Genomic DNA, 15,350 nt, shown 5'->3' with positions numbered 1-15,350 from the left:
CCTAACTGATCTAAGACAGGGAATGTTTTCTATGATTAAATGTCAGGAATTGTGAAAAACTGAGTTTAAATGTATTTGGCTAAGGTGTATGTAAACTTCAGACTTCAACTGTATATACGTTGCATTCACTTTGCACTGGAAGCTTCTGTCACCATGACAAATTCCTTTTGTGTGTAAGCATACTTGGCAATAAAGCTCATTCTGATTCTGATGAATATGGAAATCATTCAGTACCATGCTTTATCAAGTACCATGGTATAATTTACACTACTGAATCGTAAACAGACCCAACCCCCGTTAACAAACAACTATGTCAATTTAGAAGAGTAAATATTGGACTTCTGCAGCAAACTGCGCACGTGCTCTGCAGACCGGATGTTGTGCGCGTGCGCTAAAAGCATACTGACCGTGCGCGCGATTTGTTTACTGATTCAGCGGGCGCGCGCCTCAATCCAAGATGGCTACAGGAGACAATAGCGGTCGGGCTCCGTGTTTAAATTTATCCGGACCCGGACCTCTGGGTAACAGCCAACCGAGTAACAGTCCTTACGCAATAGCTGCGGCTCACGGAGGATCCGTCGTGGGCGGTGGAGGGTCTCAGGGCACTACCAGACGCTCGAACCCTCAGCCGGGGCCTGCAGGCCTGGAAAGCCCCGGTATTGCGTCGGGACCTCCGCCGAACCTGATGAACTCTCTCCCGTCGGCGGTGGCGGGGCCGCTGGCTCCTCTCGCCTCGAATATGACAGGAAACCCGTCTAACGCAGCGATGACACCGGCGGTCGTCACGCATTCTGCTGCCGCCGTGCTTGTGTACCGGGAGCCCGTTTATAACTGGCAAGCGACGAAAAGCACCGTAAAGGAGAGATTTGCGTTTCTGTTCAATAATGAAGTGCTGAGCGACGTTCACTTTCTAGTGGGTAAAGGAATGGGTGTTCAGCGGATACCTGCACACAGGTGATTACTAAATACACCAATTACATGTGATCAAACGGTATGCCAGCAAACTGCTAGTTCACCCATAAATGAATATTCTGGCATCATTTACTCCCCGTCATGTCTTTCCAAACCCGTATGACTTTCTACCGTGGAACACAGTTTAGCAGGAAGTGAATTAGGACTGGGGCTGTCAAGCACCATAAAAGTTGTCAATATGAACTGTACACTTAATTCCAAGTCTTCTGAAGTCATATGATAGCTTTGTGTGAAACAAATGGAAATTTAACCCTTAAAAAGTTGCTCAGAGGTCCTTAGAGGTCAAAGTAAAAAAAAAAAAAAAACTGCCATAATAATATTATATATTCATATTATTTTCCACTTTTCTAACCAACATCAGTCCTGATCATAACTACCAAATATTCATTCATTTTCAGGATTTGAACCCTTTAAATGCCAGTTTGTTTACATAATGCCACTTTTTTTTTGTTTTTTGTTTTTTTCACACACACATTTCTCAACACACACATACAAAACACACCGTGACATCCATACCAACACACACAATTTTATCTGCATCATTTATTCAGTGCCTGCAGTGCTCTATAATACAGCAAACAGAGAATAGGGGAAAAGCATGTATTTGCTCCATAGGCTAAACATGAGAAAAATGGCGCCATCTGGTGGAAAATATTAAAAATGTAAATTTTGAAGCCAGGGCTCCGGAATGAAAGCATAATGTCGTATAATTCATGATTTTATGCTTTAATGGCACTGGGATCAAATATTGCAGTTTTAATGGGTTTCAATGGGGACATTTTTGTCCTGAAGGTCCTGAGTGTAACTATTTTGTGTATACAGTGTATTATAGATGTATTATAGGAACTGAGGTTGAAATATCAAAATACACACCTTTGGCAAAATTTATGATGTTGGCATTAACACAAATGAAAAAGATAAAAATGTCCCGAAGGCCGCACAAGGGAGTTATCAAATATCATTAACGTTTGTAATGCTTATTTTTGTTTTTGTGGTGAAGTATGACCTGGACATGCTTTTGTTTTGCAGGTTTGTTCTGGCAGTTGGCAGCGCTGTGTTTGATGCCATGTTTAATGGAGGCATGGCCACCACATCTACAGAAATCGAGCTTCCTGATGTTGAAGCTGCTGCGTTCCTTGCCTTGCTGAAGTATGATATTTGTCTCTCAGCATGTAGATGAATAAATGTTCCTGCAAGCTTTATGCATGTCGATATTGACCGAGACCTTCTTCCCAGGTTCTTATACTCTGATGAAGTTCACATTGGACCAGAGACAGTGATGACCACTCTGTACACCGCCAAGAAATACGCCGTGCCGGCCCTGGAGGCCCATTGCGTCGAGTTTCTCAAGAAGAACCTGCGAGCGGACAACGCCTTCATGCTGCTCACACAGGTACACCTGATTCAGGACACAATATATTTGCTAAAAATAAGTAATGGATTCACACCAGATTATTAGCAGTTTTCTTGTGGTTCTGAAAGAGGGATTGTTTGCTTTTAAGGCTCGACTCTTCGACGAGCCGCAGTTGGCCAGTCTGTGTCTGGAGAACATTGACAAGAACACAGGAGACGCTCTGGCTGCGGAGGGATTCACAGACGTTGATCTGGGTATTAAATCACTGAGAGAAACTGTTATCACAGCTACAGAAATAACATCTACACCCAGCTGTGTTCTCTGAGTGTTCACAGAACAGAAAGAGAGAACCGTAAAACCCATCTGAACGATGCTCATGCTTCACATACTCCCAAATTAGTATTGTGTTTGCAGATGCCACTTTCTTTAAAATTTTGTGTCATTTTGCAATGACATTCAGACATATTTAAATGTGACTTAAAGGGACAGTTCACCCAAAAATTTAAATTCTCTCATCATTTAGTCACCCTCATGCCATCTCAGATGTGTATGACTTTCTTTCTTCAGCAGAACACAAATGAAGATTTTTAGAAGAATATTTCAGCTCTGTAGGTCCATACAATACAAGTGAATTGTGGCCAGAACTTTGAAGCTCCAAAAAGCACATAAAGGCAGCATAAAAGTTATCCATATGACTCCAGTGGTGAAATCAGGGGTCGGCAACCTTTTTGACATGGAGTGTCATTTTTTATTTTCCTGGTCAATGGCTGTGCCGACGATCACGTATGTGATTTTCTGAAGTTTGAGTCCACTTGTGAAAATGTTTCTATTTAGCATTTTTCTGATTTAATCATTTATTTTTCATTACAAATGATACTATCAGCTAGTGTTGTCACGGTACCATAATTTCAGTTGTCAGTTCCGATACCAGTGAAATTTCACAGTTCTTGAAACCAATTTTGATACCTTAGAAAATATTTTCTAATATGGTAACACACTCCTTTAGCCTATTTAAAGTTACATTTCAATGTGAATAATAAATTAAAAGATATGCATGTTTCCCTTAAGTGTTTAACACTTGTTTGGTTTAAGCAGGGCCCTACTGAAATCTGTTTTATATTTCCCCCAAATCCTTTTTTTCCTTTTTTTTAAAAATTATTTTTACAGAATTTCATGTTTTAAAGTTTTATTTAATTTCATTATCAAAATGGTGTGTAATAAAAAATGTTACAAAAATAAATTAACAAGTAAAAAATAGAAAAATTACTTTTCAACATACCATGGCATTTTTTAACAAACTTTTACTCAGTACAAAAGCACTCTTGCTTGTGATATATTGCTTAATTTTTATTATCATTACAATCATTATTCATTAATCATTATTTATTATTATTACAATATTATTATTATTATTATTTCTGCAGTGAGGATTACATTTTACTATACAGTTATAATATATTTCTGTTGCAATTTCTTCAATTTCAGGCGTTTCGCTTTTATTATGAATCATGCTTTTATTTTGACGTGTATTTTTAAAGGAAGTTTAACCTCTCCTGATAAACAGTTCACTACATGGCCCAGTGTGATCGTTAAACCACAAATGCTGTGCAAATTTAATTATATAAAATATATAAAAATAGCGCTTCACAGTGGTTTAGTGCTCTGCTTTGTCATCTCATAAATTGCGAATGATTCTCATAGTCAGTGGAGTTTCCAGTGTATGAGCGATAGGCTTCAGACATTCATTTAAAGCTCATGCAGCTCATATAGACTAAGATTGCAGCATTTCGTGCTTTAATAATCACACTAGGACATATCACGATTTTAATTTGATTAGTTGTGCATTTCAGTGTAAAAGGAGTAACAGAGCACACACTCAAGCGTGTGAACATTTGAAAGCAGTCGTGTGTCAGTCAGACAGTGTGCGCGTATCGAATTAAGAATTAAGTGCTCGGTACAACCGGTACTGTGGAATCACTGGTGTCGTTACATCTTTTTTATTTTAGTACCAACAAGGTACCGAAGTACCGATACTTTTGACAACACTACAATCAGCATAACATTTTGAGTGAAAAGTTTGTGCAAAACCTGACGATTATGATATAATCATGATCGTGCATGTGAATTTTCACAGAGCATCTTGTGAAAGTGCTTTAATGAAAGAAAACCTGTCCTTTTGTACAAAATGAGTTAACACAGTTAATGTCACAAATTTGATTACTGATCACGAAATTGTGTGGAATCTTAAATATTTCTTATATTATGTCATTGTTATTCAGTTGACATAACAATTGTCATAGTTATGTCATTGTTATCATGTAATCACTAGCACACAAGCAACAGCGAGAGAGGAGCAGACTATTTTATTTATATGAAGTTTTTCACACCTGCATTTCAGTCTACATGTTGATGTAATCCTCATGATCACGCAGCGTGTTTTCATCAGCTGAATGGGAGGCTAAACACTATTAAAGTGTGACGAGACTCGAGCTGCACATGCAAGCCATTCGTGCATCACAGGCTGATCAACTATTAGCCCTTTTCGGTGAATCACACCTGCATAATCCTAAAACTTTATTCCAGGTTTAATTTATATTTTGAATAGACTCAGATTTTTGGACCCCACGATGTGGGTTTGTTTTCTCTTTTAATCGTTTAATGTCATTTTGAGTGTGACTGGTTTAAGGAGGGTGTACCTGTATGCTGGGTTGGACATCTCAAGGATTAATAGTGGTGTTTTCCTTATTACATCACGTGTTCTTCTGAAAGCAAAAAGAAACAAATGAAACACAGAATGTAGGCTGTCATCAGTGCAGCCTGACTGAAGCAAGGCGGCACGTTTTCTTGCGCGATTAACTGAAAGTGAAGCCCTGGCGGCTCGTGATGCGTGAATGGCTTGCACGTGCTGCACGAGTCTGTTGGGTATACTGCAGTCTTGTCACTTTTTAACTTTTTGTTTAGCCTCCCATTCAGCTAATGAAAACATGCTGCGTGATCTTGAGGAAGGATTACATCAAGATGTAGATTGGAATGCAGGTGCGGAATTTCATATAAATAAAAGTCCACTCCTCTCTCGCCATTACTGGTGTGCCAGTGATTACCCCTCCACGTGGCAATGCTGGCATGCATGCCATAGGTTGCAGACCCCTGGGTTAAATCAATGTCTTTATGGGGCCTGGGTAGCTCAGCAAGTAAAGACGCTGACTACCACACCTGGAGTCGCGAGTTCGAATCCAAGGTGTGCCGAGTCACTACTCCACCACGAGGACTTAGAGCGCATTGGGAAGTGAGCATTCCTAATTGGGGAGAAAATGGGAGGGAAAAAAAATAAAAATCTATGTCTTCATAAGCGATATGTTAGATGTGAGTGAGAAAAAGTTAAATATTTAAGTCCTTTTTACTATAAATCTACACTTTCACTTTCATATTCGTCTTGTGTTTTTGCCGATTCACATTCTTGCATGTTGCCACTTACTGGGCAGGAAGGAGAATTTATAGTAAAAAAAAAGGCTTAAATATTGATCTGTTTCTCGCTTACACCTATCATATTGCTTCAGAAGACATGGATTAAACCACTGGAGTCTTGTGTTCTGCAGTAAATGATGAGAGAATTTTCATTTTTGGGTGAACTGTTCCTTTAAGTGTCCAAATACTTTTTGGGGCCACTGTAAGCTTATCGTAACTCTCTCTTTTTGTGTGTTTGTCACAGACACGCTGGTTGCAGTTTTGGAGAGGGACACTCTGGGTGTGCGAGAGGTGCGTTTGTTCGGGGCAGCGGTCCGCTGGGCAGAGGCAGAGGCTCACCGTCAGCAGCTACAGCCCACACCAGAGAACAAGAGACGTGTGCTGGGCAAAGCCCTCAGTCTCATCCGCTTCCCCCTCATGACGATAGAGGAGTTTGCCGCAGGTCTGTGTGTAGGCTGCTATTTGTTATGGAATTAATTCAATATTGTGTGTTATTTTCAGCAGTGTTCAATGTGGTTGTTTACTGTACTTCATTTGTGGCTTGCTGTCAATGACCACAGATAATGAACGACTCCTCCCTCAGTGTGAATAAGTGAATGGGGAAACAAGTTTACTGTGGAAGTCTAACAGGCAATCACCCCACCTGCCGGCTGGTCATCCCCACCTTCTTCGACCTGGGAGGAGACAGAAAAAAAAAAAAAAAGCAGAGGGAAAGGCCAACATGGAGAGACAGAGAGAGAGGAGAGAGAGAAAAAAGAAACTCACTCACTGGTTCTCTGATGAGCCGTTGCGTGGTCCTTGATCACTCCTCCACCTTCTCAGGCGGAGGACAGCCACTCCTCCCCGGGCCGACCGGAGTCAAACCTTCCAGCGGACCGAACGCCCCTCCGCATTTCTGGCGGCACGTGGGGACACTCCTCCGCCCCGGGTATCGGCCCTACCGCTCCAGGCGTTCAGGGAGTCGATTCCCTCCTCCCCTTGCGGACAGCGGTCTTCCCTTGACCCCTCTGCGTTTCTGGCGGCCGCCAGGGCACTCCTCCACCCCTGGCAGCAGCTCCATCGCTCCAGGCGGTCGGGGAGTCCAGTCCCTTCTCACCTCGCGGACGGCGGCCATTCCCCGCATCCGGGTGGTCGGGGTACTCCGTCCCCTGGCGGATGGCAGCGGCGCTCCCCTGGGTGGACGGGCATCCTTCCTCCCTCCCGGGTTTTGGCACCAATGTTCAAAGTGAAAGGAGGAGGCGAGAACCGGCTTGAAGGTGCAACTCACAATTTAATAGTGAATTAAAGCAAAAGCCAAATAACAACCAAACATGCAGGACAGCTGCCTGAAGCTCTCTCTCTCGAACTGTCATCTCCGGTCGCCTTTATCCCTCGCTCACCTCATCAGGGTGCCCTGGGAATTTAACAACAATTCCCAATGTGCTCTAAGTCCTCGTGGTGGTGTAGTGACCCTCAATCCGGGTGGTGGAGGATGAATCTCAGTTGCCTCCGCGTCTGAGACCGTCAATCCACGCATCTTATCACGTGGTTTGTTGAGCACGTTACCGCGGAGACCTAGTGCGTGTGAAGGCTTCACGCTATTCTCCGCAGCATCCACGCATAACTCACCACGCGCCCAAATTCTAAATTGGGGAGAAAAAAATAAAAAAAATAATCCAGTGGAATTGCCGTGGTCTCAAAGCCAATTTTGCGGAACTGCAGCATTTAGCTGATGATGTTTTTAATCCTGTGGCCTTCTGCCTCCAGGAGACTCATCTTACCCTAAATTGTTAAATGTCCTTGGAACATTTTACATCTCTAAATGTCTATGGTCCAAATATTCAACGCCCCTCTGTTGGCTCAACTATATTAATAAGACATGATGTCATTCATAGTTATATTGCAGTAGATACCAACCTACAAGCTATTGCGGTTCTCCTAACATTGCACAAAACCATTACTTTGTGCTCTATTTATTTACTAATATTCAAATTTTATTCTAATATTCAGCTGATTTTTAAATTGACGTTGTTTCCGTCCACAAGAGGGTGCAATAAATGCATAAACCATTCAGCACTGTTATATTGTTGCATAGAACTTCCTATCCTGCCTGTTAAAAAAAGAGCATTTCATTTTCAACTAATGTGCATAAAATAAATAAATAAAAAGTTTTAGTCCATATTCTCAAATGTTAAGTCAAAAGTAAAATGAGGGGGGAAAACACTTCAATAGACAGTTCACATGGTGTTACACTTGCACTGATTCCTACTACTCCAGACTCAAGCTTCATAATAACAGTGAAATACCACATTGTTTTTTATTCAGTACAGTTGTACGTAGAGTAGCAATATTCACAGATACACTATATTGCCAAAAGTATTCGCTCACCCATCCAAATAATTGAATTCAGGTGTTCCAATCACTTCCATGGCCACAGGTGTATAAATTGAAGCACCTAGGCATGCAGACTGCTTCTACAAACATTTGTGAAAGAATGGGCCGCTCTCAGGAGCTCAGTGAATTCCAGCGTGGTACTGTGATAGGATGCCAGCTGTGCAACAAGTCCAGTCGTGAAATTTCCTCGCTACTAAATATTCCACAGTCAACTGTCAGTGGTATTATAACAAAGTGGAAGCGATTGGGAATGACAGCAACTCAGCCACGAAGTGGTAGGCCACGTAAAATGACAGAGCGGGGTCAGCGGATGCTGAGGCGCATAGTGCGCAGAGGTCGCCAACTTTCTGCAGAGTCAATCGCTACAGACCTCCAAAGTTCATGTGGCCTTCAGATTAGCTCAAGAACAGTGCGTAGAGAGCTTCATGGAATGGGTTTCCATGGCCGAGCAGCTGCATCCAAGCCATACATCACCAAGTGCAATGCAAAGCATCGGATGCAGTGGTGTAAAGCACGCTGCCACTGGACTCTAGAGCAGTGGAGACGCGTTCTCTGGAGTGATGAATCACGCTTCTCCATCTGGCAATCTGATGGACGAGTCTGGGTTTGGCGGTTGCCAGGAGAACGGTACTTGTCTGACTGCATTGTGCCAACTGTGAAGTTTGGTGGAGGGGGATTATGGTGTGGGGTTGTTTTTCAGGAGCTGGGCTTGGCCCCTTAGTTCCAGTGAAAGGAACTCTGAATGCTTCAGCATACCAAGAGATTTTGGACAATTCCATGCTCCCAACTTTGTGGGAACAGTTTGGGGATGGCCCCTTCCTGTTCCAACATGACTGCGCACCAGTGCACAAAGCAAGGTCCATAAAGACATGGATGAGCGAGTTTGGTGTGGAAGAACTTGACTGGCCTGCACAGAGTCCTGACCTCAACCCGATAGAGCACCTTTGGGATGAATTAGAGCGAAGCATGCGAGCCAGGCCTTCTCGTCCAACATCAGTGTCTGACCTCACAAATGCTCTTCTGGAAGAATGGTCAAAAATTCCCATAAACACACTCCTAAACCTTGTGGAAAGCCTTCCCAGAAGAGTTGAAGCTGTTATAGCTGCAAAGGGTGGGCCGACGTCATATTAAACCCTATGGATTAAGAATGGGATGTCACTTAAGTTCATATGTGTCTAAAGGCAGATGAGCGAATACTTTTGGCAATATAGTGTAGCTGTGGTATCCGGCTGAACTCGGTGGTGAAGCGGCTCAGACTATGAGAACAGGTCATGGGCTGTTCAGTCAGACGAAACACAACAGACTGGAACCGAACGCGATGATCTTGAGACACACGTTTCCAAGTTGAACATCTTTCCCGACAAAGTATTTAAACAACTCGCAAGACGCAACGGCCAAAGACCTCCACCAACTGTAAGGGGCTGTTCACACCGAACACTTTTGCAACCCTCCATATGTAAATGCGTGCTAGACAAACGTCTTTGTTTCCCTTTGTTTTTGTTTATTCAGCATCTCATGCAGGAGCGCTGTTTTGTAGATGATGTGTCTAATTAAAAAGAGCTTTAAAAGCGTATTGAGACACCTGCTTTCGCCTTTGTTAGCGCAAGAATGTGATCGATCTGAAGTCATCGTATTACAGTGAGGATAAAAGTAATTGAATTGAAATCAGATGCGTTTCTGAGTGGTTTACACGTTTCTCTTTGCTGCATGAAGATATTAATTTGCTGCCTTGAGTCAATAGCTTTAAATGTGCAACTTAGCTGGCTAATGAATGCATAAACGTGACCAGCTTGATATAAACTAATGCAAATAGATGGTAATAGATGGGAACAGTCGTGACATTTAAACATTTGGGTAGGACTTAAGTGTATTTTTGTCACATTGTTCTAACCGCTTGACGTCCTCTCAGCCTTGTCAGCAAACATACTGCTGTTCTCTACTAATGCAGCATCTAGTCAACAAATAAATTACTTTATAATGATATGACAACGTGTACTATAGTGTACTGTATACATGCCTTTTCATTGTTGATGTGTTAAATCTGCATCTGAAGTGTTCCGCTCCATGCAGAGTGTAGCCTCAAAACAAACACCACAAGGCATCAGTGATGTTTTATTTCACCTCTAGAGGACGCTCTCATACTGTATAACGACGGCGGACCCTTCCAGTCAATCCAAAACCGGACGCAACAGGGAAAAACTATCGGTGTGGATTTTTGCAGATAAACGATAGTTTGGTTATCCAGAAAATATGCTATAAATCGCTGGTATTATCAGTTATAACTGTGTTATAACTGTGATTTGGGAGAGATCTGATTTTATCTTAAGCACATGTGCTCTGTGTTTCACTCAGGTCCTGCCCAGTCGGCCATTCTGACAGACAGAGAGGTTGTGAGTCTGTTCCTGCACTTTACTGTAAACCCTAAACCACGTGTGGAGTTTATCGACCGGCCGCGCTGCTGTCTGCGGGGGAAAGAATGCAGTATCACACGCTTCGGACAGGTGGAGAGCCGCTGGGGCTACAGCGGAACCAGCGACCGCATTCGGTGAGAGAGATGCTCATTATGGATGTACAATATATCTGGTCCATATTGGTTATTGGCCGATATTGGTGATTATTATTATTGGTATAAGTCAATATTAGGAGTGTAACGGTTCTCGGTAAAAAAAAACCAGAGAAAAAAAAACGTACGGTTTGCCACCCGCGGTTCGGTAAGCATTGGCACACCTCACGTTTAATGACACATCTGGAGCATAAGGTATGGTGAAGAAAACAAAGTGTCAAACAGACAGGCACAGTTAGAACCTCCGCTAATGCACCTGTATGGATCTATAGATGGATACGCTCTGCCAGTGTTTCACGTGGGTCAACTTGATGACATCACAGTTCTGGATGCGTTGTGTGTAGTTGAAAGTGGCAAGTGGAGAAAGCGAGCCGCTGATGCAGAAGCCCCCTGCGTTTCTCCTTTCTGGGAACATTTTCTTTTTGCAGTCAATTACAATAGCGATGGTCAAAAGACGTTTACAAAACGGGCACTGTTTGCCCACATCGCTCGACACGAGTGCTGTATACTGGTAATATATGTCAATGATGCACGTGAGGGTTTATTTAAAACGTGCACGCAAGTTCTTCCTGTAATCTATCACGAGCGTCAATAATGCACTTCGATTAATGGCATTAAAATGCCGTTATAGTAATACATAAATACATGATTAATCATTTACGCCAACATCACTCGGGAAAAGAGCCGCAGGTGAGCCGAAACTGCACACACGCCATTCCAGTGCTAATTCGGACAGACATGAAACAATAACTAAAGCGCTTGGGGTGTTATGTGGGATTTTCACGTATGATTAAAATACTCGAGCAGCATTATCACAACATCCGTTCCCGTATGCATTCTTATAGCAAGGTTAGTCCTTCTATAGTGATGTACAGCTTCCCAGTATTGAATATATGTTGAGATGGGTTTGAAATGCACTTTTATGTTGATGTATGTAGCGTATTAGTGCAGGTATTAGGTTAAAATGTTGATTTAGTAATTAGAGAAAATGTTGTTTCTTTTGTTTGTTTTAGTTAAGGACACTGACGAAAATTAACCATGTTTTTACTATAGTAATATTGTAGTAACCATGACTGCTGTCACCATGGTTTTGATACAATTAACCATGGTTTTACTGTATATTGTAACCATGACAGTAACCATGTTTATATTGTGGTTACTATGAATTTACTACAAATGCCATGGTTAAACTATGGTTACTGTAAAATAATGATTGCTATTTAAGTGCAAACCTATTGAAGTGTTACCAAACAGGTTATTCTTTGGATTTGGCAGTAATATATTTTTTTCTGAACAAAGAAAATACCGAACCGTACCGCAACTCTGACCTTAAAACCGTGATACAAACCGAACCGTGAGAAATTTGAACCGTTACACCCCTAGTCACTATTATATTTAGGCTTAGGGTTAGCATTGGAGTCCTCCAATGGTGGACATTATTTTTATTTTTTTATATTTAGATACATTTATCTGTCATCTATAAGAAAACTAATAATTATTCTGTTAAACACGCTGATGCTTAAATTCTCTTGAAGCATTGAAAATGATTGATTTTAGTTTTATTTTTAATATATTTTTTATGATAAATAATCACTTTTATTATATATATTTTTTGTATATTATTCTTAATTAAATTTTTATTTTTTACTTTTTAATTTTTATTTTTAGACGAAATAGTACTGATTTTTTAAAATGCTCAATTTATTAATTATCGGCCAAAACAGATTTATAACCACTAATTATGATCCTGTATCAACCAAAATGTAATATTGGCCCATGTCATTTACAGTCTTGATAAATACTGTAAGTAAATGGTTTTAGCATCACAGATCTTTCATTGTGATGATGTCGTGTCATTTTTCAAGAGTATTAATGTTCAGTCTGTTTTCACAGGTTCTCTGTAAATCGCAGGATATTTATCGTGGGTTTTGGACTGTATGGATCCATACACGGACCTACAGACTATCAAGTAAACATACAGGTACATCTGCTGAACTGAACGTGCAGTGTAAGTGATGAAACTTAATTATAAAGGTGCACAAAGTCATCAACATGAGGGCCCTTACGTAGAATCAAACAGCTTTCTCTAGAACTCTGAGATGTTTGCTACAGTCTTCATTTTTGTAAAATGTTTTAAAGAGGGGAAAATACATCCGCTTTGTGCTCCTTTAATAATAGAACTGCATCATTTACATAAATTCATGTTGTCTATTCTGTCTCTCAAGAGTATTTGATTCTGAAGCGCTGAATGTCTTTTATTCAGATCATTCACACAGACAGCAACACAGTGTTGGGTCAGAATGACACGGGCTTCAGCTGTGACGGGTCAGCCAGCACTTTCAGAGTCATGTTTAAAGAGCCAGTGGAGGTTCTGCCTAATGTCAATTACACCGCCTGCGCTACATTAAAGGTAAAGCCAAAATACTCAATTCACACACATGATGGGTGAGATTTGTTTCTTAGTTTAAATGATTAAAATCCGTCAAATCATAAAAGACATTTGAAAAGTACCACAAATAAATGATGACGATCTGGTCAAAAGTTTCCAATTCAGTTTTAATGAGACCTTCATGCCAAAAAAATCACATCTCATAACGTGGCTTGTTGAGCGCGTTACCGTGGAGACGTAGCGCGTGTGGAGGCTTCACGCTATTCTCTGCGGCATCCACGCACAGCTCACCACACGCCCCACCGAGAGCAAGAACCACATTATAGTGACCACGAGGAGGTTACCCCATGTGACTCTACCCTCCCTAGCAACCGGGCTTGTTGAGCGTGTTACCGCATGTGGAGGCTTCACGCTATTCTCTGCAGCATCCACGCACAGCTCACCACACGCCTCACCGAGAACGAGAACCACATTATAGTGACCACGAGGAGGTTACCCCATGTGACTCTACCCTCCCTAGCAACCGGGCCAATTTGGTTGCTTAGGAGACCTGACTGGAGTCACTCAGCACGCTCTGTCAGTGTATTTAATGCATCTCTCTCGTCTCACAGGGTCCAGATTCACACTACGGCACTAAAGGCATGAGGAAGGTGACGCACGAGTTATCCGGATCCGGAACCAAAACCTGCTTCACGTTCTGCTACGCCGCAGGCAACAACAATGGCACATCTGTAGAGGACGGACAAATCCCAGAAATCATCTTCTACACGTAGTCATCGGGACAACTCGAGGCTCACACACGGACTGTTTCCAGTGGCACAATATCTGAGGACTGACAGTAAAGAAGTGCAAAGAAATGGACATTTGAGCCACTCATTATCATTACGGGATGGACAGTTTATCTTCAGGGGTTTTTGTGCATTTAATAATTGACAGTAGAAACTTTTTGAGTGCCCATATTTACACATTACAAACAACCGAACTGACTATTAACAGAAAATGCATTACTAATCCATGACCGACAGTTTAAATGTCAAATACAGATGTATGTTTATTTTTATGTATCTTTAACAGTTGATTCAGCATCAGTATATTTGGGTTGCAATTAAAAATCTTGCCGAATCAGCACCTCACACTATTTCAGAGTATTTAACTACTAGAGTGAATCTCACAAAACCTTACTGGGTCACATTTCACCCTATTTTCTTCATGCAAAATATCATTTTACGGCTACAATTTCTATTTAATTTTTTTTCCGATTTTAGGGTGAAATGTGACCTGAAATTGTTTTTGTGAAATGAATAAATTCAGCACTTAATGAAACTAGAGAATTAAAAAAAGAATAATAATCCATTCAGGAAAGCCACATTATTTATTATTTAGGATGAACTTAAACTTGAACTCGTGCATGCCATTATTACGACTGTAGACTGCTTAGCACAAACACACACCTGCAGATTGATTGTTTCATTGTTGATGGGTCTGTAATATTGCACCAGTTTCTATGATTTCTCCTGTCAAATAAATTGAATCATATTCTTTAAATAGGAGTATGTTTGAGCAATTCCGTTTAGGGTGGTCACATATTTTTGCTCTCAAACGTGACCCGTTGGATGAGCATTTTGAGAAATGTCAAAAATAAAAGGTCTGAATGAAATAACCTAATGCTACAAATTTTTCTTTAAACCTATTGAAACCATCTGGTAGGTTAAACAGTTTAAATTACATTTTTTAATGGTTGGATTAACAGAGCAGTGTCTTGATTTAATTCTGATAAAGCCATTGACATTAGCACTTAACACAACCTCAGAAACCGTATTAGCTTTAGAAGTATTTGTATATATAAGCATACATTTTCTGAATTGGAACATGTTCCTACGAATAATGTGAATAAACTCTTAAAGGGACAGTTCACCCAAAAATGAAAATTCTCTCTTCATTTACTCACCCTCATGCTATCTCAGATGTGTATGACTTTCTTTGTTCACCAGAACACAAATGAAGATTTTTAGAAGAATATTTCAGCTCTGTTGGTCCATACAATGCAAGTGAATGGTGACCAGAACTTTGAAGCTCCAAAAAGCACATAAAGGCAGCATAAAAGTACTCCAGTGGTTTAATCCATGTCTTCAGAAGTGATATGATAGGTGAGGGTGAAAAACATCAATATTTAAGTCCTCTTTTACTATAAATCTCCACTAACATCTGAAAGCTCCTATCTATTTGAATGGGGG

The 15,350-nt window shown here is 41.1% G+C and overlaps 1 protein-coding gene across 1 annotated transcript; it reads left to right on the top strand.

Annotated features, from left to right (window-relative positions):
- Positions 1-439: 439 nt before the first annotated feature.
- Positions 440-14,661, top strand: LOC127441338 (BTB/POZ domain-containing protein 2). Its single transcript, XM_051698644.1, has 9 exons — positions 440-954; positions 2,002-2,121; positions 2,209-2,365; positions 2,475-2,580; positions 6,036-6,233; positions 10,517-10,709; positions 12,621-12,708; positions 12,991-13,137; positions 13,728-14,661. The coding sequence occupies exons 1-9, from the start codon at positions 458-460 to the stop codon at positions 13,887-13,889; spliced, it is 1,668 nt and encodes a 555-aa protein (XP_051554604.1). The 5' UTR covers positions 440-457; the 3' UTR covers positions 13,890-14,661.
- Positions 14,662-15,350: the final 689 nt, after the last annotated feature.

The sequence above is a fragment of the Myxocyprinus asiaticus genome, chromosome 5 (genome assembly GCF_019703515.2).
Source record: "Myxocyprinus asiaticus isolate MX2 ecotype Aquarium Trade chromosome 5, UBuf_Myxa_2, whole genome shotgun sequence".
In the NCBI taxonomy this organism is placed as follows: domain Eukaryota; kingdom Metazoa; phylum Chordata; class Actinopteri; order Cypriniformes; family Catostomidae; genus Myxocyprinus; species Myxocyprinus asiaticus.
Note: the sequence above shows the minus strand (reverse complement) of the source record. Positions and strands in the feature narration are given on the sequence as shown.